Source organism: Prionailurus bengalensis, chromosome B1, assembly GCF_016509475.1.
Source record: "Prionailurus bengalensis isolate Pbe53 chromosome B1, Fcat_Pben_1.1_paternal_pri, whole genome shotgun sequence".
Classification (NCBI taxonomy): domain Eukaryota; kingdom Metazoa; phylum Chordata; class Mammalia; order Carnivora; family Felidae; genus Prionailurus; species Prionailurus bengalensis.
In genome coordinates this window covers 201788063-201814336 of record NC_057344.1, presented here as the reverse complement: position 1 = coordinate 201814336, position 26274 = coordinate 201788063, and the positions used below count along the sequence as shown (strand labels likewise).

Genomic DNA, 26274 nt, shown 5'->3' with positions numbered 1-26274 from the left:
CGGTCATCTGGCATTTTCCTTCAAGCACTTGGCAAACCTCGAGAGTACGGCTGGGCTGCTGCTTGATATTTCTCTGACCCAGATGAAGAGCTGGGTAGCCATTCACCCAATAAAGTGAGCGACAGACCCCGTGTTCAGCTTGACAATGGGGGTGTTGATGGCAGGCGAAGGGAACCCGTGTCTGTGGAATAGTTGCCGGAGACTGGCCAGAGGCACCAGCCACGGTCCTTGGGTCCTTGCCTGCAGGTGCTGCTGGGACTCCCTCCCCGCTGCCCCCCGTAGATGAGAAAACCAAGGTTCAGAGAGGTCAGGCTCCCTGCCCGGGATTGCACAGCCAGCGGGGTAGTGGACTTGGGGGTTCAACCCCGCCTTGCCTGGCTATACATGCTATTTCCACCACTCTGGTGTCTCCCAGAGCTAATTTTACTGCTGCTGGAAACTCCACCCCTGAAGCTATCTAGGACAGGGAACTCGGGTGAACGAGAATTAGGAGGGAATCCTACAAAAAGCAGACGAGGCAGTTCTCTCAGGAGGTTGGGATTAGCCTCTTTTCTGGGCTCTGTGCTCCCCAACCCCCTCTCTTCCTCCCCCACCCCGACCCCATTCCTGCACTCAAGACTTGCTGTTTCCCTGGAAGTCGTAGCTCACCAGCATTTGGCTTCTGGTGAAAGAAGAGAAGATTCTGGCCCCTGAGAGCAGGCACTCGCCGGCCGGGTGGGGGCCAAGCAGGGACTGCTGGGGTGAGGGAGACTGTGGGCTGCCCAGGTGACTTGGTGTCCTGGGACTTAGAGAGCCGCATCCCTGCTGGATATATACATGACTCTCCTGTCTGTTTCGTGCAGCACGCCCTGCTGTGCGTGGGGGTGGATGTCCGACCCCACAGAGCCCGGGAGGGGGCCCACGGAGGAGGCACTGGACGATCGGACGAGATACAGTTCTTTCTGCACGGGCCCGTGGAGTTGTGCCCGTTGTCCCTAATGGCCGCAGAGATCTCCTGTCGGGCTGGAGCACCATTGATTAAAGCCACCATCGGTAGATAGACCAGGTGGTGTCTTTTCGATTTGCACCCTGTTTTGCGTGATGCTGTGAATGAACACCCGTGCTGTATATCTTGACGAACGCACTCACGTGTGTGGTGCCTGCTTCCCCACACCTCGCCAGCACTGGGCTCTGTGCCTTTCTACCCTTGACAAAGCCTTTCCTTTAGAAACAGCCACGGAGGGCACCTGAATGGCTCAGTCGGTTAAGCGTCTGACTCTTGATACAGGCTCAGGTCATGATCTCACGGTTTGTGGGAGCGAGCCCCACGCCGTGCTGGGGAGTTCTGTCTCTCTTTCTCTCTGCCCCTCCCCCACTCGCACTCAGTCTCTTTCTAAAAATAAAGTAATAAACATTAAAAAAAAGAAAAGAAACAGTCTCGAGGCCACCTCTGTGCCACCCAGGTGGGAAAGCACTGAGCAGAGTGAACCCAGGCCCTGCCCGTGGGTGCACTCACTCTGCCTGGTGAGTCCCACAGGCCTGATCTTAGGGGATGGGCTTGGCTGTTGGTTACCGAGGCTGACTGTGGGGCTTCGAGGGGCTCTCTGCCGGAAGTGCCATCGGCAGGGACATTTCGGTTGCCTGCTGGGGTCAGCACTGCCCCCCAAGCCCACTAACCAGGATCTCATTTAACTTCATGCAGGCACCTTACTTACTGTAGCTCGTCCCTCTGGGGTTACAGCCGATGGCTTGTATGCTTCCTTTGTTCTTCTGGGGTGGAGGGGACTGCCAGGTAACAGAGGACAGTTCCCGTCTTTGGCCCTGCTCCGGGCGTTCCTGGCTGAGGCCCTGGGGAAGGTCTCTTGGCTTCCTGGGCCCCAGCTTCCCCACCTCCCACATCAGCAGAGCCTTGGCCCTGGTGGTTCTGGCTAGGGGTTGTCGCCGAGTCTTAGGAGCCATGGTGACGTGAGGGACGAGTGGACCCTGGGACTAGTGAAGGGTGAGCCAGATGGAGGGGACAGCGACATATGCAGCATAGGCTTGGGGGGCCTCTCCCGACGGTCAGGTTGGGTCCCATGCCAACCTCCAGCTACAGCTTGGAGGCTGGTGGGGTGGGCTGATCCGGGGAGGGCAGGGAGGTCCCAGAGCGGGCTGTCGTGCCACCTTCTCCACGTGACCTCTAGTGGCCTCAGTGTCCCCATCAGCAAAGCAGGGGCAACGGCTCTCAAAGTCGGAGGGTGGCTGTGAGGACCACATGGCAGAGAAAGTGCCCGGCACCTGTTTGTGGGGCCCCTGTTTGTGGGACGTCCTGTTCTCACTGGCCGGGTGCTCTTCTCATTGGCCAACTGCACGTTGTGAAGGCTGGTGCTCCCCACGGGGCTGCACGGGAACCCTCCGCTCTCCCTGCCCCCAGCAGGGGCTCAAAATCCTCTGACTGAATGAACCGAAGAACTTTTCTGTAATACTTTAGGATTATCAGACCAACGCGCTCCCGCTGCAGGGGGAGGGGGGCGGTGATTTCCGAGCTGCAGGTGCACCTGTATCTGCTTTTACCGGAGCCTCTGGAGAAAACGGAGGCTCTGAGCGAGGGGCTTGTCCAGATCACGCTGGGACGACAGACCCTGGATTCGAACCCAGGCCGTGTCCCTGCAAACCTGGGCCCTCCTGAAGGGAGGCAGACGGATGTTGTTCTAGATGCCGTTGGCAATTCCCTCCCCATGGTTCGCTCTCCAAGGACATGGTGTTGCTCTCGTGGGTGCAAGGAGTAAAGGCTAAGTGTGCCCCCGGGCCCTGGTCACCTCCGCCGTCTGCGCTGAGTGAGTGGGCGGGTGGGTGGCTGGGGCCGGGCCCTGGGCCTCGAGATTCCCGTGGCGTCCGGGTGCGGGTGAGAGCCTGCCTCCCTCCATCACATTTCTCCTGAGCACTTCCTCCGCAGGAAGGAACAGCAGCCTGTGATGGGGTTATTTCAAGGGGATCCCCATGGAAACGGAGAGTGGGAAGCTCCCTCGGCACTCACTCGTGTGTTGGGAGTTGCCTTGGCTGAGGCTCCCGGGCTGGAGGGTGTGAGGGCCTCTGCCGGGCCTTCCTCTGCACCTCGTGGGTCTCGGGCTGGGAGTCCCAGGCCCGAGGGAGGCCGTTCCCCTCCGTGCTGTCCTCCGTGGCCAGTGTGAGCCACCAGCACAGCCCCCCAAGCCCCCAAGGCTTCTTCACGGGAGACCAACGAGGGCTCCACAGGGGCCTCCAGACCTGGCCCTCGGGCTGCTCTTTCCTCCAGCAGGTCGAGGCTGCAGCCGCCACAGCTTCTGGAAGTTTTCGGGACGTGGCCTCAGTGCCAGTCAGGCCCTCGTTCATCCCTCATCGCTCCGTCTAGCTGGTTTGCATTGTACAGGCAGAACCCTTTGCTCCGTGAACACGCTGACACGGATTGCATAACCCCCTGAGCCTCGCTTTTCTCATCTGATTAATGGGGACATGGGCGCCTGCTCTGCTTGCCTGAGAGATGGCTCGTGAGGAGCGGGGAGAAGGTGGGCCGTGGGTCAGGAGTGCTGTGCAGATGACTTTGGTGTTTCCAAGGCCACGGGGCCAGATGGCCTGCGGACAAGGGCAGGGAGGCAGGGAGGCCCCCGGGAGACCTGCAGAAGCATCCAGGGTGGTGAGACTCGTCAGCTCCCGCGAGCCCCTGTGTGCGCACAGCGCGTTTCAGCATGCGGTGGCCTTTCCTGCTTGTATACTTTTCGTTGATGCTTACACCAGTCCTGCGGGGCAGACGGGATTAGTTTCCATTTTGCAGATGAGGAAACTTGGGGAGGCACCGTGATCTTTGCCCACGCCTGGGAGGAGGCAGGGCTGGAACTCAAACCCAGGTGCAATGCCCGTTGCCTGGCCTGGCAGTGGGGGTGGGTTGAGACCACACGGCGGGGGGGGGGGGGGGGGGTGGGAGGGGTGGGTTGAGACCACACGGTGGGGGGATGGGTCTCAAGGGTGGGTGGGACTGGAGAACTAACCTTCCTGTCCTCTTCCAAGTCAGGCTGTGCTTGGTGGGAGTGGGGTGGGGAGTGGCGGAGGGGGATGTTCGAGATGCTGCAGGGAGACCTCTGAGTTCTGGAGCCTCAGGATAATAACTGATATTTTCTGGGCACTGCCTGTGGATCTGGTACTGTCTGAGCTTTCGCCCTTAATCTTTAACGTGACCCCATACGGCAGGTTGTCACTGCCATTGTCACTGACTTTACAGGTGAGGAAGCTGAGGCCCAGCAGGGTTCGGTAATGTGCCCAGGGGACCCTGGCCCTAGAAAAGCCAGCTCTCAGGGTCAGGGTGTGGTCCTTGGACAGCAGCCAGACGAGTGAGTCCCCTCGGGTGGGCTTGAGGCCACATGGCCACTCGGGGGCAGAGATCTTGGCTTCCTACTTCAGGTGCTGGGACGCATGGGCGCTGAGGGTGGGGGGGCATCTTCTCGCTTCCCCCTGGAGCATCACATTGGCGTGAGAATGTGCGTGTGGTGCAGGCTGGAGCCTTGGTGCTCAGAAACGCCTCTTGAGCCCCTTGGATTGCTGAAAGTTACGCGTTTAGAATTCCTCTTTTGTTAAAATTTAAATTTTACCATCTCACCAGCCTATTTATGAAGCATTGCTTTTGTGTAAGATGAGAACAGTCACCTCGCTGCTTCTTTGGATGTTTGGTTCGCAGAGAGAAAGCTGGCTCCCTCTGACAGTCTGTCCTTTTGCAAACTTAGTTAATTAACTTCCCCTAAATTGGTTCCAGTTGGATTAATTAAATGCACGGTTGCTGGTACGGATGTGCAAATGATCCCAGCATGTCATGTCTTACCTGGGCAGTGAACGCAAGAGCCTGGAATATTCTTAGCTGGTGCATGGAGCTGGCCAGGAGTCACCCAGAAAGGGCTTGAGGGGAGGTTTCTAATGCCGCAGGGCGATGGATGGGAAGGTGCCTCCCCGAAGTGATCCCTGGATGTTTCTCTGATCTATGCGGGATGATACATCCCAGTAAAAACTGCAGAGTGCAAAACCACCTGCCCAGCTAGTCATCACGTGGAAACGTGGGGACACTGCAGGTCTGTCCATCTTCCCTGTAAAGCATTCTTATGTTCGAAGAAATTCAGAAACGAAGTCCCTCCACTCTTAGTAGCCTCTGAAATGCAGAATCGCTGTCTTTGAAGCAGTGGGGCGGGGAGAGGTGGAGAGAAGGAGCGTGGTGACTTTGAGACCCTTGGGGGAGACCACACCTGTGAGAACCCTTGGAAGGAGCAGAATTCCCAATAGTCCTGCTTTCCCTGCTTACGACCCAGGGGACCTGGGGCAAGTTATGTGACCTCCGTAAGCCTCAGTCTTCTCATCTATAAAATGGGGGGAGTAGCAACCAGGCTCAGGTGTTGTTAGGAGGACCGACCGAGTAAGACAATGGTTGTGGTGGGGCCTCTGGGTGTCTCAGTCGGTTGAGCGTCCAACTTCGGCTCAGGTCATGATCTCACAGTTCGTGGGTTCGAGCCCCGCGTCGGGCTCTGTGCTGACGGCTCGGAGCCTGGAGCCTGCTTCAGATTCTGTGTCTTCCCCTCTCTCTGCCCCTCCCCTGCTCATGCTCTGTCTCTCTCTGTCTCAAAAATAATAAATAAACGTTAAAAAATTAAAAAAAAATGGTTGTGGACATTGGCTGTCACAGCGACTGCCCCCCGCCCCCTGGTCCTCCCTGGCCTCTGCAGACACAGACCTCCGGTAATAAGTGTCAGGGCCTGTGCCTTATCGGTCTGGTTTCTGTACCTGGGGAGACTGTCTCTAGCCTATGTTGAGCATTCGGTAGCCATCTGTGCTGTCAGACTTTGTCCGTTACTTGGTTCTGGGCTATAATTTTCCTGATCTGTCAGTTCTTTCCTCGATCATGGCCAAAGGGCTGCAGGCAGCCCAAATCTGTGACCTGGGTGGTTGTTTATGCTGCTGGGCTGGCTCAACGCTGGCCTTATCACACTGCTCGCAAGCCTTGCGTGGGCCAAACGAGGCAGCCGGATAAGATGCACCCAGAAGCCATCTGTTCGCAGCCCTTGGACCAGATGGTCTGCAAGGACACCCGGGGGTGGAATGGGGAGGGCATACATTTACTGAGCACCCAGCATCTTCCGGAGCCTCTCTGCAGCCCCGTAAGCCCGACGTTGCCGTTGTGATCATACAGAGCAGGAGCAGGAGGCCCAGAGTGGTCAAGACTCTGGTGAAGGCCACACAGCCAGGAAGCGGTGGGGTGGAATTTGAACCCGGGGCTTCCTGATTCTTAGCTCGTGTCCTTTCCAGGCTGCTGGGGTTCGCCATCATCTAGCTGAATGCTGCGTCAGTGACTTACGGGAAATGTCCATAAATAGGGAGTGACTCATGCAGGCGTAAGCTGGCTCCTCTCAGAGTGCCTGACGCCCCCCAGGTCCCAGGGTGTCCTTGGGCTGTTGCATGACAGTCTGGACTGCTTCCTGCAGCAGTATCGGACATCCAGAACAGAGGGTTTGGGCTGGAGGGCACCCTGTGTGTGTCATGAGATACCCATTGCCTATAAAAACCTTCCTAATAAAATCATTGGGAGAAGGAGAAGCCAGAGTCACTTCTGAGAGATGATGCTGATCGTGTATTAAGGTTGATCAGGCTGACGTGTGTGCAGAGTTAGTCCTGCCAGGGGGCTGCTGGGCGGGCTGGCCGGCCGGGATCCTTACCAGAACAGGGCCGAGGAGAGAGGGAAGGGGCCTCATCTCTTCTGGAAGCTTAAAAAATTGGGGCCACTGCAGGACTTTGTTCTCCATGAGGCTGAGGGTGGAAAAGAAGATTTCCCATAAAGTGCAGGAATGGGTGGTGGATGGTGGTAACCCCACGGGGAGGTGGCCAAGTGTAGTGACTCAGGACATGGGTTTTGGAGTCCAGCAGACTCAAGGTCAGGTCCTCTGGGTGGCCCCAGGCAAATCATGCAAGTTCCCTGGGCTTTGGTTTCCACTGCTGTGGTAGGAAAAATACAGGGTCTCCCTTGGGTGAATTCTGGGGGCCCAGGAACTCATTATGGGCAGCTTCACAGCCAGCAGCCACTCCATGCATTCACAGCTCAATACCTACCGGCTGTGTGGCTTGGGGCGAGTTGCTTAACCACTCTGTGCCTAGATTTCTTCATCTGTCAAACAGGGATGATAAAATGGTACTCGTGCCTTAAAGGTTACTGGAAGCTTAAATGAGTTAATTAATATAGAACACTTAGTACCTGGGACACAGAAAGTGCTATTTGTCTTGGTGCCTCTGATTATCACCATGGTCAGCAGCAGCATCGCTGTGTACTCTCCCCAGCCCCTGGCACCATGCTGTTTGCCCGGAAGCAGAACTGGATGGTCTGTAGAGCATCTCGATGATGGGTTGGTGGCCCCAGGGGCCGGAGCAGGTGGCTGAGGGCAGGTTTTGCTTCCCCGTGTGAGTTTCAGAGTGTCCAAGTGGGTTGGTCCTGAGCCCGGGCCTCTGCCCACTTGCCCACCTCCCTGCCGAGAGCAGGCAGGGGCTGATCCTCTCCCCAGGCAGGAGAATCATCTGCAGCCTGAGGCTCAGAGGGGAGTGTGGGCCTTCTGCCTGTGGGGCAGATGGCTGCGAGTAGCTGGCCAGGTGCTGGGGATGGATGTGGGAGACGGCACGCTGGACAGTCTGGTGGCTTCCTCGCCCTGGGGCCGCCCAGGCCGCTGGCAGTTTCATTGCGAGCCAGGACGCCACATGTCACAGCTTTCTGAGTCACATCAGAATGTGACAGCCCGAGCTCAGCCACTCGAGGAGCAGGATGAATTGGAGAGTGAGGTGGTCGTCTTGGCCAACTGGCTTCTCCCACCCACAGTCGACGTTTGACTCCCATGGGCTGTGTGCTTGGTCTGACCCAGGTGGCCAGGTGGCTTCTGCCATGGCTTGTGGGGTGTGGAACAGGGCAATGAAGACACGAGATGCAGGTGCTGGGTGTTTGTGCAGAGACACATGGTGCCAGGTGGAGCGTCAGCTCACATGCGTGTGGGGGCCACGCCCTCTCCTTCAAACACCACCCCTTTGTCACTTACCCGGTTCACCTCCGAGGTTCCTCTGCTCCTCACGGGGACAGTTATGAGGGCAGCAGAGGCCCAGGCCAAGGAACGAGGTCTAGGCGAGGGCAAGGGGCAGGGATGCGGGTGTGCTGAATGGTAAACCAGCTGCAGAGGGTGACGCCTGAGTCCTTAGCCAGGTGGACAAGCCTGGGGGGCTTTCAGGAGGAGGTCACAGCAGAGCACAGGCCAGGTGGAGGGAAGGCATGCGTGGGGACACTGCAGGCCATTCGGTAAGGCAGGATTGTAAAACAGGGTGGGAGTCGGGGGTGGGGGCTGCAGGTTGTGGAGGCCTTGTGGGGAAGGCTGGGGAGGCTGGATTTTCCCTGCAGGCTATGGGGCTGGGAAGGGCTTTGAGCTGAGGAAGGAGAGACCAGAGTTGGGTTGAGAAGGGCCACTGTGGCATTAGTGAGGAGAGGGGCTTCAAGTGAGGAGACTGAGGGAGGGGGTCTGCCATATCCCTTCAGGGTCCTGTACTGTTTTCTTATGTAAGGACCCTGGAAGTGCCTTCTCTTCCAGGAACCAGCATGTGGATCTCCCTCTGCTGCTGGAGCCCCCCTTGCCAGTGCCCTGGTGGGGGGGGGGCTCAAAGTTCCTGGACATCTGTGCCTCTGTGGGGCAGTGGGGGCTGGCAGGTGGCTCTGGCCCCTCACTCCTGATCACAACCCCCTGGGGTGACCTGCCCTGTCCCCAGAGCTCCCCTCAGCGCTGAGCCAAGTTGCCCTCCTTGTGTTTTCTCTTGGCCTCACTGCCCTCTTGGCCTCCTTTCTGTCCTGGTCTCTCTCCCCACACTCTTTCTGCTTTTTTCCTGGGAGCACTCTGTCATCACTTCTGCTCAGACCCTTGCCTCCAAGTCCATTTCTGGACCCAACCTAATACAGGGCAGCAAAGGAGCTGAATACTTATTCAAAAGGGTGTTCAGGGGAAATACGATGAGACAGGACCCAGGCAGTGGCCATCAGCCCTGCCAGGCGGCTCTGAGGCGATGGCAGATGGGGAGGGAGGTGCTGAGGCCATAGGGGAAGCAGAGGCTGGAAGTCAGCACCACGGACAGCACTGCGGACAGCACCACGGGCGGGGGGAGGGGGGCACCTGGGTTCTTTACCTTAGGCCTCCCCATTGGCTGGGCCTCCCGGATCACAGTGGGCTTTACAAAAGTTGGGCATTTAAAATCCGGCCCGTTTCCCCACTGCTGAAAACCAGGCTATCTCTGGTCAGTGCCATAGTGTCCAGGGGCTTGGGCCTCCCTTAGGAAGTTGCTGGTCTGTTTCTCTATACCCACCCTGCGAATCCTTGGCCCAGGGGGACAGGATCTGATAGGACTTTGGGTTTCTCTATTTCTGCTTTACCTGTGCATGGGATTGGAATTCTGCCTTGAGCTTGCCAAGATATAGGACTGATTGTTCAGGCATGAGGCTCTGAAGGTAGATAGATACCCTTTTCTGAGGACTTCCCAGAAAATGAATGTGTGAAGCATATGTCCACTACTCCATCTATCTACCCATCCAATGTGGGTTGCTTTCCAGTTGTTGGTTGACCCCATGATAGGCTCTGAGGACCTAGAGAAGGCTAGGTCATGACAGTCATGCCCTGGGGAAGCAGTTTGGAGGGGGAGACAGTTGGACAAAGAGACAGCTATGGTGTCATTTGGATGAATTCTGGGACGGAGGGAGCCACAGGGACTGTGAGAGCTGACCTCTATGTGGTGATGGAGGGATGGGGAATGTGGCACAGGGTTCCTTGAGCTGGTCTTAAGAGATTAGCAGAGTTTTCCAGGCAATGAAGTGAAAGCAGAGGGCAGGCTGGGTGGAGGCGTTGGCCCCTAAAGAATGTGAAATAGCACGGTGTGCATGAAGAACGATACATAGTAGTGTATGGCTTAGGCTCAAGCTGGCCAAGATGGGGCTGGAGTATGGATGGGGCTAGCAGGGATTTTCAGACCATGTGCCACTGCGTTTGGACTTGACCCTGGAGCTATAGCCATCCAACCAAAGTATTTAAGCTGGAGTGTGATGGAGTCAGAGTTTTAATGTAGAAAGATCTCTCCGGATCTGAAGGGAAGGGGGGATGAGGCGGGGGAGCCCAAAAGCTGGAGGGCAGTCGGGAGACCTGCAGGCTTTCCGGGCAGAGGGAGAGGGCTGGTCCCAGGGCCTGGCTGTGAGGCTGTGACCAGAAGCATCCCTTAGCCCACATCCGCCTCCCTAATTTATTTATGTATTATTTTTAAAAATTTTTAAATGGTTATTTATTTTTGACAGAGACGGAGACAGAGTGTGAGTGGGGGAGGGGCAGGGAGAGAGGGAGACACAGCATCCGAAGCAGGCTCCAGGCTCCAAGCGGTCAGCACAGACCCCGACACGGGGCTTGAACCCACGACCCGTGAGATCGTGACTTGAGCCGAGGTCAGACACTTACCTGACTGAGCCACCCAGGCACCCCAACGCCTCCCTAATTTAGAAGAAAATTTCATCTCTGCTCTTCTGGGATGGAAATGAACTATTTTGAACCATGCCAAAGTTAGGTTTCTAATTTTCCTCTTAATCCATATCTCGTTTAGAGCATTAGAAACCGGAAAAGCAGCACAGTGTGAATGTGGTGCCGTAAATCAGTGCACGTCACAGGCTACAGCGCCCGTCATCTCTACACGGGCGCACATCCTGCATTCGTAATAAATCTAATTCTTTATCTTTCTGAGCTTCAGACTAATTAGTAATTTCTGCTGATACTGGGAAACCAGCGCTTATGCAGGGTTAATGGAAAAGCAAATTTATTTGAAGTGCTTTTGCTGTTGCTAATGAATGTCACGATGGGCCCTTCTGCCTGGTTTCGGAGGGGAAACATCCTATTTATTTATTTCATTCTTGCTTTTTCTATAAATAGGTATGGCAATAATAGTAACAAACATCGTCGACTGAGTTCTTCCTTCCCACATCCCTAGTGCTGTTCAGGGATTCCGTGTGAGAGGATCCTTTGTCCGGATGTCATTTTTCTGTCCTGTGTGTTCTGAGGTCCCGTAATTGATCTTGTCCCTCTGTTTTCGCTGTGTCCATGCTATGTCACTTTTCAACCCCGTAAACGATAGTGGGTCAGGGACCACCTCTGTGCCATTCGTGGTGTTATTAACTTAATGTTTTTCTTGGGGCACCTGGGGGGCTCAGTCGGTTGAGTGCCCGACTCAGGTCACGGTCTCACGGTTCATGGGTTCGAGCCCCACGTCGGGCTCTGTGCTGACAGCTCAGAGCCTGGCGCCTGCTTCGGATTCTGTGTCTCATTCTCTCTCTCCTCTCCCCCGGTCATGGTCTGTCTTTCTCTTTCAAAAATAAATAAACATTAAAAAAAATTTTTTTTTTTAAAAACTTAACATTTTTCTTTAAAAACTGGCCCTCTACTATAAGTGGAAAACCAGCAGATCAGGCCAAAAATAAAAAGCAACTGTAAAGATAAGCGTGGGTGTCTCTGCTCGAGCAGAATATATACGTTCCTGAGAAATCTCTCAACCGGGAAAATCACATGCTAACACCAGGCTGATGGAGAGAATAAGGCTGGGAGCAGAGCAATGGAAACCTAGGCCGAGTTGGACCAGAACACTAACAAATGTAGTAACAAACCTCTAAAAATCTAGCACAGTTAAAAAAAAACAAACAACATGTTAAATTCCTAACAAATAAATATCCCAGCAATTATATAATTTTTCTCTTGCAAAAAAAAAAAAAAAAGTTAAGGTTGTTTGATGTGCAAAGGGAGACAAGTCCCATGTACAGAAGAAGGAGTTGTGCATCAAACAACTTCCAGACTGGGCCAAGAAGAAGCGAGTGAACGGGCCTGGTTTCCTGTGCCGTCTTCTTGGCAGCTTTCTGCATTGAGCTGTTACTGTTTTTTGTCTTCAGCTTCTTGCACTGGCTGGCACAATACATTAATACACCGAGAAAAATCGTGCCTGAGCCAACCTGACTTTCCCATCTTCTAACATCATCCTCGTGTTTGAGAATCACGTATGACCCACTCTGCTTTGCAAAAGCCACGGTCGCAGCAGAACTGAGTGTCGGATGGCAAGCGGGGTTCAGCTCAGGCTAGACTAGATGCTGTAGCAGGGCCGTGACCAGGACTGTTGGTCCAGGCGCGTGGGATGAGACAGGACAGAAAGGAGAGGTTTGGCGAGGGCTCTGGCAGAAGCATACTTCTCTTTGCCTTCCAGAAAGACCCAGTAGAACTGCACTCAAGCCAACAGGAACGCCGCTCGGGGATTGGTTCAGACCAAAAGGAGGGAAATTAGCCAAGATATTTCCATCCCCCACCCCATCCCCCCTTGCAAGGGTGCTTAGATCTGTTAACAGTGAGAAAAGCTCCTTACAGAGCCAGGAGTCAGCAGCTCACTCCCGCAGAAGTGGGGGTGCTTTATCTCGGCCCAGAGTTGTGACGATTTGATGAGCTAAGGTAGGGGAGAACAGACCGCGGAGGTGGCAACGAAGACTCGCTCACACGGCTGAGTGACACCACCTGTCATTTCTGCAGGAAGTTGCCATGCCTTTCTTTGTGCACCAAGTTCCTGGCATGTTTATGAGACTTTACAAGTACATTTCAGTAAACACAGCAGACAGATGGCAAGACACACGACTCCCTCTGCTTTCTCTCTTTGTCTCGATGGAGTTCAGCTTTGAAGAAGGGGTCCTGGCGGGTTTATGATGGCCAAGTGAAGGGTGAAGGGACATTCGATGAAAGCTCTGGTCCAGGGGCTTCCCCGGCTTTGGTCAAGCCAAGCTCCTCTCTGGGCTGTCGTTCCCCATCTTTGAAAGACAGGGCTTGGGCCAGATGGCCCCAAGAGGCCTTTCCAGCCCGTATGTCTCAGATCCCCTGTTGCCAGCAGGACAGAAGGAAGGCTTAAGCCACAGATGTGGTTTCCCTTTGAGCAGTTCCAGATCTGCGTCTTGGTGGCCACGTTCATCTAGCACTTTACCAGCTTTTTTGGGGGAAATGGAACAAGAGCCTTGTCCTTCACTTTGGTGACCATGAAACGTGGATGCCCAAAGACGCCAGGCAGGTCGGGCAGCGAGCAAAGGACGGCATGTATAAAGAGACACGGTGTGGCGTGCTGCTGAGCCTGGCCGTGGGGGACTCTAGAGTGGCCAGCTCTCACAGTTTCTGAGAAGAAATCAGAAATTCCGGTTTGCAGGTCAAATCTTGCAAATCTCCTTTTTCTTTTTTAATGTGTATTTATTTTTAGAGAGAGAGAGAGAAAGAGAGAACACGAGCAGGGGAGGGGCAGAGAGAGAGGAGAGAGAGAATCCCAAGCAGGCTCTGTGCTGTCGGCACAGAGCCTGAGGCAGGGCTCCATCCCACAAACCGCAAGGTCAGGACGTGAGCCGAAATCGAGAGTCGGACGCTTAACCGACGGAGCCACCCAGGCGCCCCACATCTTGCAAATTTCTAAATGTTCACTGAGAAGTTTTCCAGCATCATTTGGGCCACAGCACGTGTGTGGGTCAAGTTTCCCAAGGACAGCTCGGGCGTTTGTGACCCCATTGTCACCTCTGCCTTGGAGTCCGTGTGAGCGATTGGTAAGCTGGGGCCCAGGGACCGAATCTGGACTAACCCCTGTTGGTGGGTGGAAAGCAGCCCACACCTGTTTGTTTCGGGATTGTGCGTGGCTGCTTTCCTGTTACAGCAGAGCTGAGAAGTTGTGTCAGGGACAGCGTGGCCCGCAAAGTCTGAAATGTCTCCTGTCTTGGGTCTTTGCAGAAAAAGTGGGCCGCCCCCCGGGTGGGGTCATTGTAGGGCAGGGGAGACATTCTGGATTTGGAACCAGAATGACCTGTGTCCGCAGCCTGGCTCAGGGAGCTCACAGCTTTAAAACGACAGGGGAAAGACAGCGTTTCCCTTTCTTCCTCCCGGAAATGATCCTGACACAATAGCGGAACCGTGGGGGTGTTGTTCATCGCGGGCACAGCCGTGGCGTCCGGAATCCCATTTGTGGGGAGGGCCAGTGAGGGTCAAAGGTGGGTTCGGGAGGCCTCCGGAGGGAGAACAAATACCCAGGGCTGCAGAGCACAGAGCAGGAAAGCAGAATTCTCCACACCCCGGGCGGTGCACGCGGAACACAAGACCCGCCACCCCTTCTGGGGAACGGCAGGAATGAGTGCCTTGGCTGGCACGGAGTCCCCTCCGCCCCCCAAGTCTGGTTTATACAAAGGAAGAGCAGGGGAGTGTGGGCTGAACAACCATATTTTCCGGAAGCAGCCTCCTGGGGAGGCAGGGCAGGAGAGAGAGGCTCTGTGTGGGGTGCAGGCCCATGCCTTTGCTTTTGCCCAGAAAACAGTAAAGACCAAAAGGGCTGACCCTCACTCCCTGCCCTGTGTCATGAGAACGGTCTCGCTTTCGGGGCTGTCTTGCTCACGAATCTTGTATAAATTGGTGGCTCAGAAGAACCCACCTCATGCAAAGACAAGTAATAATCAGGAAAACCCAGCACCGACTCCGTGTTGAATTACTCTAAAGAGCCAAGAAAGTAAGGGGTGAAGAATGTGCGTGAGAAAAAAGTTGCCACCAGGCAGAGGACCATTTGAGCAGTGCAGAAAGTCTTGGTTAGGGGAGAAGCGTGGGAGGCGGTCGCATCTGTAAAACAAGAATGCGATGCAGGGGTGCCAGAGCTCCGGAGACGAGGCGACACGGCGGAGCCCCGTAAGACAGATGGACTGAAAAATACAGCCTCCTGAAAGCCAAAGTCCACCATGGAATTTTTCCAACGGGAAGTACAGGGACACACTGGGAGATCCGGAGGGCGGGGCTGGGAAAAGCAAGGCAGATTAATATAAATAAAGGAGGAGAAAACAAGTGACCCAGGAGACAGAGGAGACCCAACATACTCGCAACTGGGGTCCCTGAAGACGGGAACGGAAATGACTAAGCAAAGCAATATTTCAAGAAAACTTGCCAAACAGGAGATTTGACTTCATGGATTGATAGGGAGTGCGGTGAGTGAGGAAAGAGGAAAGATACGCTGGTGAGAGGGTTACGAGTTAAAACGAGGTCCCGTTTCCATGGGTCCTATAGGCAAGGACCAGACGCCTGATCGTGCATGTGGTGGCCAGGGCGCAGGGGAAGCAGGAACTCCGAATGATGGCAATTCTGGACTCAGGAAGCCCACTTGTGACCATTGTCTACTAAAGACGCTCACATAAGTGAGACATGACGCCGGCCCACGAGATGCACCGTATTATTGGTGGTGATACCAAAGGGCGAAGTAACCGTGATGGCCATCAGTAGGGGACTGGCCAGACGAACTGTCCCAGAGGCTGGTAAGGCTCCGCGATGGAAAGCATGAGGCGGCCCGATGCACCCGGATGTGGGACAGTGTCTAAGATTCTTTAGGTGACACGGGCAAGGTGCGGGGTAGTGGGAGATCTGGGACACCCAGGCTAATGAAATGGGATATTTCAGGATTGCTGTTCATACAATATTTCTGGCAGGATGATGCGCTTGAAGCTGTTCATGGTGGTTGCCACCAGTCAGGACAGCAGGTGGGGAGAGAGAAGCATGTCAGGGAGACTCGCTCTCGCGGTTGGTTTTGTTGTACTTTTCCGTAACCAGAGACTGCACAGCTTAGAAAAATGATGACCCTAAGCTCTGGAGCCCGCGGAGTGCAAATGCCGGCTGGGCCGCCTCCCATCTGTGTGACCTTGGGCACGTCACTTGGCCTCTGTGGGTGTCAGACGTGTGAAATGGAGTTAAGGATTGTACCTACTGCTATGGTCTTAATGTTTGTGTCCCTCCAGAATCCACATGTGGGATCCTGACCCCCAAGGTGGTGTATTAGGAGGTGAGGCCTTTGGGAGGCGATGAGGTCATGTGGGCAGAGCCCTCACGATTAGGAACCTTGTCTCATGAAGAGACCCCAGAGAGTGAGCTCGTCTCTTGCACCATGTGATGTCCTAGTGAAGAGACCGCCAAGGATACGGGCCCGCACCGCACACTGAGTTTTCTGGTGCCCTCTCGGACCTCCCACCCTCCAGAACTGCGAGAATTGTTCATTGCCTATAAGCTACCCCGTCTATGGTATTTTTGTTACAACAGCCTGAAAGGGCTCGGACACTACCACATAAGCATGCCGAGGACTAACGAGTTCATTCAAGTGAAGTGATTAGGTAAAAACCAGAGTAAGTACAGCCGAATTAGCTGTTACGATGACTGTGTCCGTCATCGGCCTGGATTCGGAGCCCAGGGGCCTCTGGGCCGCGTGGCGGAGGCCAACCTGTCGACGGATTGGCCACAGCCAGGAAGAGGGGGTCTGGAGCGGGGCCCTAAGGAGGGCCGGCCGGCTCATCCTCACCCAGGGGAGGCTCGGCGGCTGCCGTCCCGCTGGGTCTCAACGAATGAATGGGGAAATGAGGCAGGACCCTTTCAAAGCCCTCCGACGTGCAAAATTTTCCGAGCCTCACGTATCCGAGCGGAGGGAGGGTGGAGAAGCGGAGTTGCGCACGCACCGCCCTTGGAAGCAAGCATGAGAGCAACCATTTGGAAGGGGATTTGCTGGCATCTAGAAGTGGGAAAGCCGCCCAAGGCCTCCAGTCCAGCTCTCCCCTTCACGGGGAAATAGGACAGAACTGCCCAACAAAAACCACTCAATGATCTCACGTCCGAAAGCTCCAAAAGCCAGAAGACTTTTGTGTGACTTGTTAGGCAGCAACACCTGACTTAAATTGATGCCTCGAGTTGACTTACAGTCTGTATTTATGCCTTTAGTGTGAATTTTGGTATGTTTTGCTGCAGAAATAAAAATGTGTGTCGGCCTGGGCACTGGCCCGGATCCTCCCGATGGTGATGTGTGGCCGGTGGAAGGCAGGGCGGGGACCTCCTCCGACTTACGCTCACTCACCGGCCGCTGCTGGAGGCTGGCTCAGAGGGGGCGGGGATGGAAGGGGAGACTGAGACCAGGTGTGTGTGTGGGGGGGGGCGTGGATGGGGGAGAGAGCAGAGAGCAGGCTTCAGGAGAAGTGTCAGTAGAAGCTGGCCCAGCCTCCACCCCAAGACCACACTGGCTGGAAGGTGCTGGAAAGTCTCCGAGGTAGGCCTGAGGTCGTGAGAATCCAGGCTCTTGGTGGGATTGAGGTGGGGGGGTTTCCCTAGAAGCCCTGAGCCGGGACAGGAGTGTAAGCGACTTATTAAGGAGGTGCTCCCAGGGGAGACTAGGTGGGGCATAGGGGAGGCAGGGTGTGATTTCAGATGAAGGTAGTTTCAGGCTGATCCTGATGGATTGTTCTCAGTGGGGGTAAGGCAGCCGTTACTGCTATGGGCCTGGGGTGGGGGGTGGTCATCAGCACTCCCAGGCACTGCCCCCTCTCTTTGGGGGTGCGGAGGGCATCTTCCTAAGAGAGTCGCAGGTGCAGTTGGGCAGAAGCCAGCATGGAACGACACCAGGGCAGGGGAGCTCAGAAACGGGGAACGGATGGAAAACAGTGCTCCCTATGCAGTCTTGGTGCTCAGTCCCCTCCAGAGCACAGACTGGGGACGGGTGGGCTTACAAAGGAACCAGGGAGTGGTGGTCTGACCCCTGGGTCCTCCAGCGTTCTGGCAGCTGGCCATTCACGGTCTCTGCCCGGTCCCCCTCTCTGCGGAAGCCCCTGGAAACCCCATGGCCCTAACTTATTTTACCCCAGGAGGTGGGTCTCACCCGATCACGTTCTGAAGCTGCTCCTAGTAGCTTACCAGCGCCAGTTACTCGGCTTTTAGTGTTGTGAGCTGGTCGTTATCTTGTTAGTAGCTCGAAACCGGCCATAGGATGAGTATTGCCCCCATGGAGACCGGCCCCCTCCTCCCTCAGTCGTTCGATCCCTGTCTTGGGTAGGCTCACTCTGAGATTAGGAGTGCTCGGTACAGCTACGAATCTGTGGCTGTGGTCCTTACCTCGCACTGAAAGCCAGTTCTTCCCAGCACCCCGTGGCGGTGGTGGGGTGCTGTCACACAGGGGAGTCGCCTTTGTCTTCCTGAACCCGTGGTCTTTGGCTTTAAATTCCGCTGGTTGTGGAGTTGGAACTCGATTCACGCGGCCACGGCTCGAGCGGAAGTTCACACCCCAACTTTGGTCCGGAATTAATGTTATCGTCCTGTTTACTTTTGGGTTTCCTTTAACGTTTGTTGTGGATTTCTTTAATGGCCTTCCTTCGTCATAGTTTTCAATGAAAACACATCTTCGCGAGGCTTGTGTTCGTCGTTGTTTTTTTTACCACGTATGAGGGCCTGAGATTGACTCTTAATTGACTGCTGATGATCTGATTTGAGCCCTACATTAATTTTTTTTTTTCAACGCTTATTTATTTTTGGGACAGAGAGAGACAGAGCATGAACGGGGGAGGGGCAGAGAGAGAGAGAGACACAGAATCGGAAACAGGCTCCAGGCTCTGAGGCCATCAGCCCAGAGCCCGACGCGGGGCTCGAACTCACGGACCGCGAGAGCTTGACCTGGCTGAAGTCGGAAGTTTTTTTTAAGAACTGTGAAAGCAAGCTGAGAAATGAAAATACAGACGTGGTGTCGAAGTTAGAGACATGCAGCGTCACGGTCAGAAGTTCGTGCTGCTCCTGCCCTGTCGTGTGGTCTCGAGACAGCCTGTGGGCCAAACCCCGCCCACTGCCTGCTTTTGTAAATAAAGTTTTATTGGAACACAGCCACACCTGCTCACTTACAGAGTGTCTGTGGCTGCCTTTGTGTGATGACGGCCGAGCCGGGTAACTGCAACAGAGACCGTACGGCCACGGACTCTGTTGACTCTCTGGCCTTTTATAGAATTTGCCAACGGCGATGTTATTTGTCAACCTGGTCGGGCTGTGGTGCCCAGATGTGTGGTCAAACGTTATTCTGGGTGTTTCCGTGAGGGCATTCTTAGATGCGATTAACTTTGAAATCAGCAGACTTTGAGTAAAGCAGTTTACCTTTTATAACGCGGGTGGGCCTCATCTAATTAGTTGATGGCCCCAACAGAGTGGAGACTGACTTCCTCCGGCAAGGGGGAATTCTGTCAGAAGGCAGCCTTCAGACTCAGACTGCAACAGGGCCTCTCCTCGAGTCTTGAGGCTGCTGGCTAACCCTGCAGCTTTTGCCCTCGTCAGCCTCCATAACCACATGAGCCGATGCCTTATTACATTTCTTTCTCTGTGTAAACATCCCATTACTTTTGTTTTCCCTGATTAATATGCCAGCCCTTGGTATGGAGGAAGGGGTGTGGCTCAGGGTCAGACCATCTGTACTGAAAGACTGTGCAGAGCCTGGGAGTCAGGCAGACCTGGGTTTGAATCCCAGCTCTGCCTCTTCCCGGTTGGGACTCTGAGCTAATCCCTTTGTGTCTGTAGATTGTGGCCATCTCCTGCCCACGTTGCAGGGCGATTGTTCCTGCCTGGGACGCTTCACAAGGGGCCTGGCGCCTGTTCCGGTCACTGTCCGTGTTATCACCGTAAATGAGTTGCCTGGCTTATTCATTAGCCTCTTGTGAGTTTGGTTCAGATGAGTCAGCCCTCCAGGCCTGCTAGACTCCAGCTGCCCTGACACGATGTGGTTTCTTAGCCAGAAAAATGGAAGCCCTGACCTTTAAGGGTAGAGAGGTGGCTCTGTGACTCTGGTCTCTTCCCTGTTCCCCACCCCCCTCCACAGAACCAAACAAGCCCAGGCCCAGGAGCTGGACATTGGGGTGGCAGGGACAGCACCTCCTACGAACTTGGCTGGAAGAGGGGGGACTTCAGGCCAGCCGTGTCCTGACTTCTTGCTGCGAGCAAGTATTGCAGAGGGGTGTCTGTCCAGACAGCTGTTAGAAGGTATTAGGCACAGCCACGGTGATAGGAACCAGAGGTGAGCAGAGGCCGTGAAGGTCTCCTCCCAGGAGGCCCTTCTAGCCTTCTCTTCCACATAACCCGCCAGACAGCCTGGATCTGGAATCACTGTCCAGAGACATAACAGGGACTTGCTGCTCGAATTTCTGTCTGGTTGGAGCTGAGCGTGGGAGACGGGCCCTGAGGCCAGGCCCCAGCTTGGGAGCCGCTGGCCTGGTTGCAAATGGCTAGACCTGGGATGTAGTTGGAAGGAGTCGTCTTGCCAGGATTTCCCAGTCTTCATTTGAGCACCCAGTGCTCAATTCTCCTGCTCAGTTCTTTTATTCATTCAACAAACCTGTATGGAGCACCTACTGTGTACCAGACCTGTTCTAGGCACCGAGCACCCAGCAGGAGCCTGGCAGACCCCTCCTGGCCCTCTAAGCCCCGTGGGTACGGAGCGTAGGCATCCGAAGCCGGACCCAACCCAGCTCTGTGGGTCTCATTAGCAAAGAGCCAGGCTCTGGGCCAAAGAGGAGAGTGAGGGTGGCCTGCTGTGTGGGTGGTTAGAACACAGGCTTGCAGTCAGCGCTGAGCGTGAATCCTGCTCTGCCACGCGACTCCCGGATGGCCTTGGGCAGGTGACCCAACCTCCCTGTTTACGTAGGAGGCTGACCCTGATTTCTCAAGGGCCCCGGCCAGCACCCGCCCTCCGCGATGCCATTCTGGCTGTGCTCTGGGATGGTCCATTCTGTCTTCTGACAGTGACATTGAGAGTGCTTTGGAGCACTGGCAGGATAGGGTGGGGGTGCTGTAGAGGGAGGCGACGCTGCCCTTGTGTTGAAACATAGGGACCACGTGGTCGTGCGGGTGTCGATACGTGCAGCACACGTTTCCCCGAGCGGACTGAGCCAGCCGCTCCCCCGTGTGGGTCCCAAACCCTTTGTCCTGAGCCACGAGCAGTTGGAGGCCAGGCCCCGCCTTGCGTCTCTGCATCTCACATCCTCAGCCCGGATCCCGGTGCGCAGCAGGCGTGCGGGAAGGGCTTGGGGAAGCACGTGTGGCACTGGCAGGATTCCCGCTGTTGGGAGATCTAGCGGCTGACCGTAGAAGTGGCCGGACCGCGGGGCTGCCTCTCCCCTCCGTGAGGAGCCTGTAATGTGAGGGCCGCGGGCTGCTGGCCGCTGTCCGATCCAAGGAGCCGCTTCCTGACAGTCCCGGGCTCGGCAGAGGGACCCCGTTGGTCCCCGGAACCGAGCCGGCCAGGAAGGAGGTGATTGGCCACGACCCCGTGGGCACCATAGCAACGGCTGGGTGCCTGCTGGCTCCTTGGATTGGCTGCATGGATCAGAGCCCGCCCCTGGGAAGTGGCCCATCCCACCCTACCGTGGCTGCAGACACCCGCGCCCCCTCCCCGGGCTCCCTCAAGTATTGATTCTGGGGCCCTGTTCTCCCTGCACGCGGATTTGCCCCCAACAGATGCCGCTCCCCGCTGTCTCCGTCAGCTCAGGCTGCCCTAACGACGTACCGTGGCCTGGGGGACTTGATCAACAGTTTTTCCTCACCGTGCTGGAGGCCGGAAACCAGAGTCAAGGTGCCAGCCAATTTGGTTCTTAGTGAGAGCTCTCTCGCCGGCTCGCAGACGGCCACCTTGTCGCGGTGTGCTGACAAGACGGAGAGAGAAGCAAGCTCTCTTGTTTCTTCTTGTCAGGTTGCTGGTCCCTCGTGAAGGCCCGCCCCGCCCCCCCCCCCCCCCCCCCCCCCCCCCCCCCCCGCCTTGTGACCTAACTGCCTCCCGAAGGCCCCAACTCCAAACGCCGTCCCGCTGAGGGTTTAGGGCCTCCACGTACCCGTTCTGGGGAGATGCCCACATTCAGTCCACGGCCGCGCGGGATCTGATGCTGGAGTGGGTTCAGAGATGCCCGGATGCTGCTGGGGACAGGCACGGACACGCTTTTCTCGGGGTTCCCGTGTGTGCCGAACAGGAAATGGCAGCTGCCTGGGCCACCCAGCCCTCTGTTCCTGCGGAAAGGCGGAGGGTCTTGCGTCTGCTCGGAAACCAAAAGCCACACGTTCAGACGTTTGGGCAGGTGGCGGAGGAGAACGTGTAGAGCTTCCGAGTCTCTGCTTGGGAGTCTCACAGCACCCCGAGAACAGGCTGCACTTGGAGAGGAGCACCCCTAAGCTTTGGGCAGCACTGCCTTGTCAGACCTGGCTGGCCTGGGTCCTCGTGGGACTCCCAAGGAGGGGGCTGGCCTGATCCTGTTCTCCAGGTGACAGCGCTGCCCTGAGGGAGCTCAGATCAGAGAGGTTATGCATGTGCCCAGGACACACAGCGTGTGAGGCACAGAACTGAGTGTGGCCAGCATGGGGCTCCTGAACCTGCTCTTAATGATCGTGGGGAGGGTGTGGCTAAGCTAACCCTGGGCGCAGGGTCTCCTGGGAGGGGCCAACAGGGGAAGAGCTCAGAGTTGAGGAGGGCTGGCTGCTCTAGGGACCCGGCGGAGAAAGAGGACCCTTGACCCAGCCCATGCGGTTTCTGCGTTGGGGCACACAGTGCTGCCGCATCCTTCCTCTTGTCCCCAGACAACCCCAGATAAACGAGAACAGGAGCAATGAACATTGTTTCTAGAGCCTTCTGGGTCCCAGGCTCGTGCTAAGTTCTTTGCCTATATTAACCAAAGTCTTGCTTCCCCAGGACAGGCCTAGAGCTGGAGACTTGTATCCCTAAGTCACAGAGGAGGAAGTGTGCACACAGAGGCCAGCTCGGCAGTGCTGGAGTTGGGATTTGAACCCAGAAAGTCTGGCTCTGAGGTCTTAGCGTTGGCCATTTGTGAGTGACAAAATAGACTCTCTGAGGTGAGGCCACTGCCCCGGGTCTCGTGGGAGGTGTGGGGGCTGGAAGGGTAACAGCCCTGCCCCACCTCTCCCACAGAGCTCTACACACAGGACACAGTCCTACCCCCGTGCCTTTGCACGCCCCACCCCTCTTCCTAGAGTGTCCTTTCCTCTCCCAGGGCCCGACCCCAACGGTCCAGGCCCCACACCGGGGCCTGCTTTGAGGAGGCCTTTCCTGGGCTCCCCCTAGGTACACCTCACCGATACTGCTTGTCTGTTTGGCATCTGTCTCCCCAGCTGGAAGGAACTTTCTTAAGGACTTGTGTTTCTTGCCGACTAAACTGTACCTGCCAGATAGCACAGGACTGGCACACAGTAGGGCTCTGATGTGTGTGGAAGAATGAGGGATGCCCCGCCGTCCCTCCCATGCAGGGCATGGCCAGGGGAGGAGGGGAGTGTCTGGCAGGCCCCGGGGCGGGATGTGAACCCACCTGGCTCGGTCGTTCCCTGGCTTAGAGAGGATGCGTGTGAAATGCATGGCCTGTTACTGGCACTCGGTGGGCACAGGCGAGTGCTAATTATTATTGGTGACGCGGGTGTGAGTTATATTATATGGTAGAGCCTCTACGTGTGTTACTGTTACGGGCTGAACTGTGTGTCCCGCCGCCCCCCCCTCCCATTCATATGTTGAGTCCTGACCCCCAGCACCTCAGAATGTGCCAGTGTCTTTCTCCAGAGCTGGTGCGGGCCACATGCTAAGCTCAGAGGTTGCCGTCCACGCATCGTTTTGTAGCGTGTATGTACCCGGCCTGGTGACCAAGCCCTTTCTCGCCTGTATTTCAGTTGATGCTGACTTCCCCACAAATGGTTGGGTCGGAGCCCAGCGCCGGGCAGGCCCTGAGCCCCCGGCCCCCCGCCCCCGGCAGGACCGTGCCAGGCCCCCTCCTCTCTTCCCTCAGCTCCCTGGTGGTGGAAGCCACCTGGTTGGTCCGCACGGCGCCAGCCAGGTCTGCGGGCTGTGCGTTCGCGGCCGTGGTTTGCGGCAGCCAGCGGGCTTTTGGCATAAAGCAGGTGACGGTGGCGCCCATCTCCGGAGCTGTCCGGTGAGCCACAAGCACTTAGTGAACACCTAGGTGCCAGGTGGGGTGCTCTGATGGCCGGAAATGGGGCCGAGCCCTGGCCCTGGGTGGGGCCTAGAGACTGGGCAGGAGCTGCAAAGCCAGATTTGCTACTGGCAGACCGGGAAGCCGGAAGCGGGGAGCCTGCGACGCCCTTCGGCAGGACCGGGGCCAGCCAGCGTGGCCGCGATCGAGTTCAAGGCCCCTTCTGTTTAGGAGCGTCTGATTGGCTCACGCAGGTCATGTGCCAGCCAGGAGGCTCGTGATTGGCCGAGCCCAGGTCTCCTGCCTGCCTGTATTTGGGGGCGCAGAGAGGGTCCGGCCGCTCCGTTTCTGAGCATCGGGTGTAACCGGGGTTCACCCCAAATGCAGGGGGGTGCGCACAGAACAGCCAAAAGGACACCAGACACCCCCCATTCCCACTGTGTGTCCCCCGGTGTGCTTGGGGTCAAGGGTACTGACATGGGGTTGCGCCTCGGTGCCTTTGGCCCCAGTGATCCCTCTGCAGGTAATACCCTCCACCCTCTTCAGAGCCCATCCCTGCACCCCTCCTCCAGGGAGCCCTCGTCAAGCCCACCAGGGAGAACCAACCCTGCCCCCACCACCAGCAGCAGCCTTCCTCCCAAGGCTATGTGGCGGGCTGCAGAAAGTGGAGGCTTGGTAAACAGGTGAGGGTCCATTCACCTAAAATATCTGATTATAACATTCAGCGACGTGTTTAGTGAGCACCCAGGAGCACCCACACAGTCCTGGTGCCGGGAATGTCGTGAGCATCTTTACAGGTCAGATACGGGTTCGTTGTCGGGGGGCTGGTATTGCACTGGAGGGCCACGCCGTCTCATTTCACCCACCTTCTCTTCCTGGGCATTCGCTTCGTTTTTACTCTGTCTGCAGCATATGCAGGGCTCCGGGATTTGTCGCTTCTGTCGGTGACAAACTCACGGGTGACAGCGTCCCCAGCAGATCACGGGTGCTCAGCCACCCCGTGGTTTCCTTTCCGGACCTAAGCAGGTGGGAGGCGGAGGTGGACCTAGGGAAGCAGTGAGGGGCCTGCCCTTGCAGCTCACAGGCAGAAGCTGACACGTTGCAGGAAAAGTCTGGTCCCGGGGGCCAGAAGCTGCACAGGCAGTTCTGACTCCCAGGCTGGGCCTCGCTGCCCGCCTGGTTCAAATCCACCCAGAACCTTAGCGAATATGGGCTTATTTGGAAATCGAGTCTTTGCAGATGCCATTACTTAAGATGAGGTCATACTGGAATGGGCCCTGGATCCAATGACTGGTGTCCTCAGAAGAGGAGGGACACACAAAGACACAGGCAAGGGTATCGTGTGAAGACAGGCAGAGCCTGGAGTGACTCGCCTACAAGCCAGGGGAGGCCAAGGGCCTCTGGAAGCTACCAGAAACTAGAAGGACAATGCCTGGGTTTCCCCTGGAGCCTCCCGGAGGGAACCAGCCTGCTTGGCGCCCTGACTTTGGGTTTCTGGCCCCCAGAACCGTGAGACAATACATTCCCAGTGTCTCCAGCCTCTTTATTCGTAGTCAGAAAGAGAATTAAGACACAGACCCAGCCCAGCCCCTAACGCGCTGACCCCCCGGTTGTCTTCCTCTGCAAAGTGAGGTGTGGACAGGGCGAGGGTGACACACGTTTTGTGTAAATGACCAGATAGAGAATGTCTTAGGTTTGAAGGACTAAAATACAGCGTCTCCTGCATAGTTTGCTTTGCTTTGTTGTCATTGTTTCTTGGTCGTTTGTTTTATAACCCGTTAAAAACACAAAACACATTCTTCATCTGGGGCTGGGTTTGGCTTATGGGCTGCACTTTGCCAGCCCCTGGACTTGAGGCATGAATTCTGCCTGTGGGGAACCCCAGCTGCATGCACAGTCCTCCCGGGGGTGCGGAAGGGTCCTGGATTCTGCCGTCAGCCAACTGCCTGATGGAGGAGTGGGCCCGGAGCCCCCCAGGCCTCAGTGTTCCCACCTGTCAGTAGGGAATAAGGGCTGGTTTTCCTGAGTGAAGGTCACAGGACAGCACTAGGCGGGCGCACACCTGCCTGCATCCATGCCCAGGACCCCTCCTGTTCACACTTCCCTCCTTGGCGCTGGGCGCAGGGCCTGGCACGTTGCAGGAGCTCAGGGGAGATTCGTTTGAAGAACGAAGGAAGCTTTCCAGAAGCCCTCTCTGGGTCAGGTATTCCCCCAGCCCCCACTTTTACTGCAATGACTTCCTTGGTGTCATTGTCTCTGAGGGAGGGCAGGTACTCTGGCTGAGTCACCTCCCATGCAGAGTTTGATGACAGAGGGGAGGAGAATCAGCCGAAGGGAGTTACGTCTGACGGGTGTCTGGGCTAATGACGTGATCTGAACCGCACCCAGCCCTGGCTCAGGGCCACGTGCCGGGGCCCAGGTTCAGTCCTGGAGACTCAGACCCTAGAAAAGGGGGAAATGATTTCTAAAAGCCGTGTGAG

The 26274-nt window shown here is 56.2% G+C and overlaps 1 protein-coding gene across 3 annotated transcripts in view; it reads left to right on the top strand.

The window, feature by feature from the left end:
* The window catches only part of PPP2R2C (protein phosphatase 2 regulatory subunit Bgamma), a 137845-nt gene that overhangs the window by 20575 nt on the left and 90996 nt on the right, over positions 1 to 26274 (top strand). The window contains exon 1 of one of the 3 annotated variants that reach the window (XM_043573015.1): positions 14767 to 15355. The exons of the other annotated variants lie outside the window; for them this stretch is intronic. Coding sequence (XP_043428950.1) covers positions 15310 to 15355 — 46 coding nt within the window. The 5' untranslated portion in view covers positions 14767 to 15309. Of the gene's footprint in view, positions 1 to 14766; positions 15356 to 26274 lie in introns of those variants that run through there. 3 annotated transcript variants of the gene reach the window in all.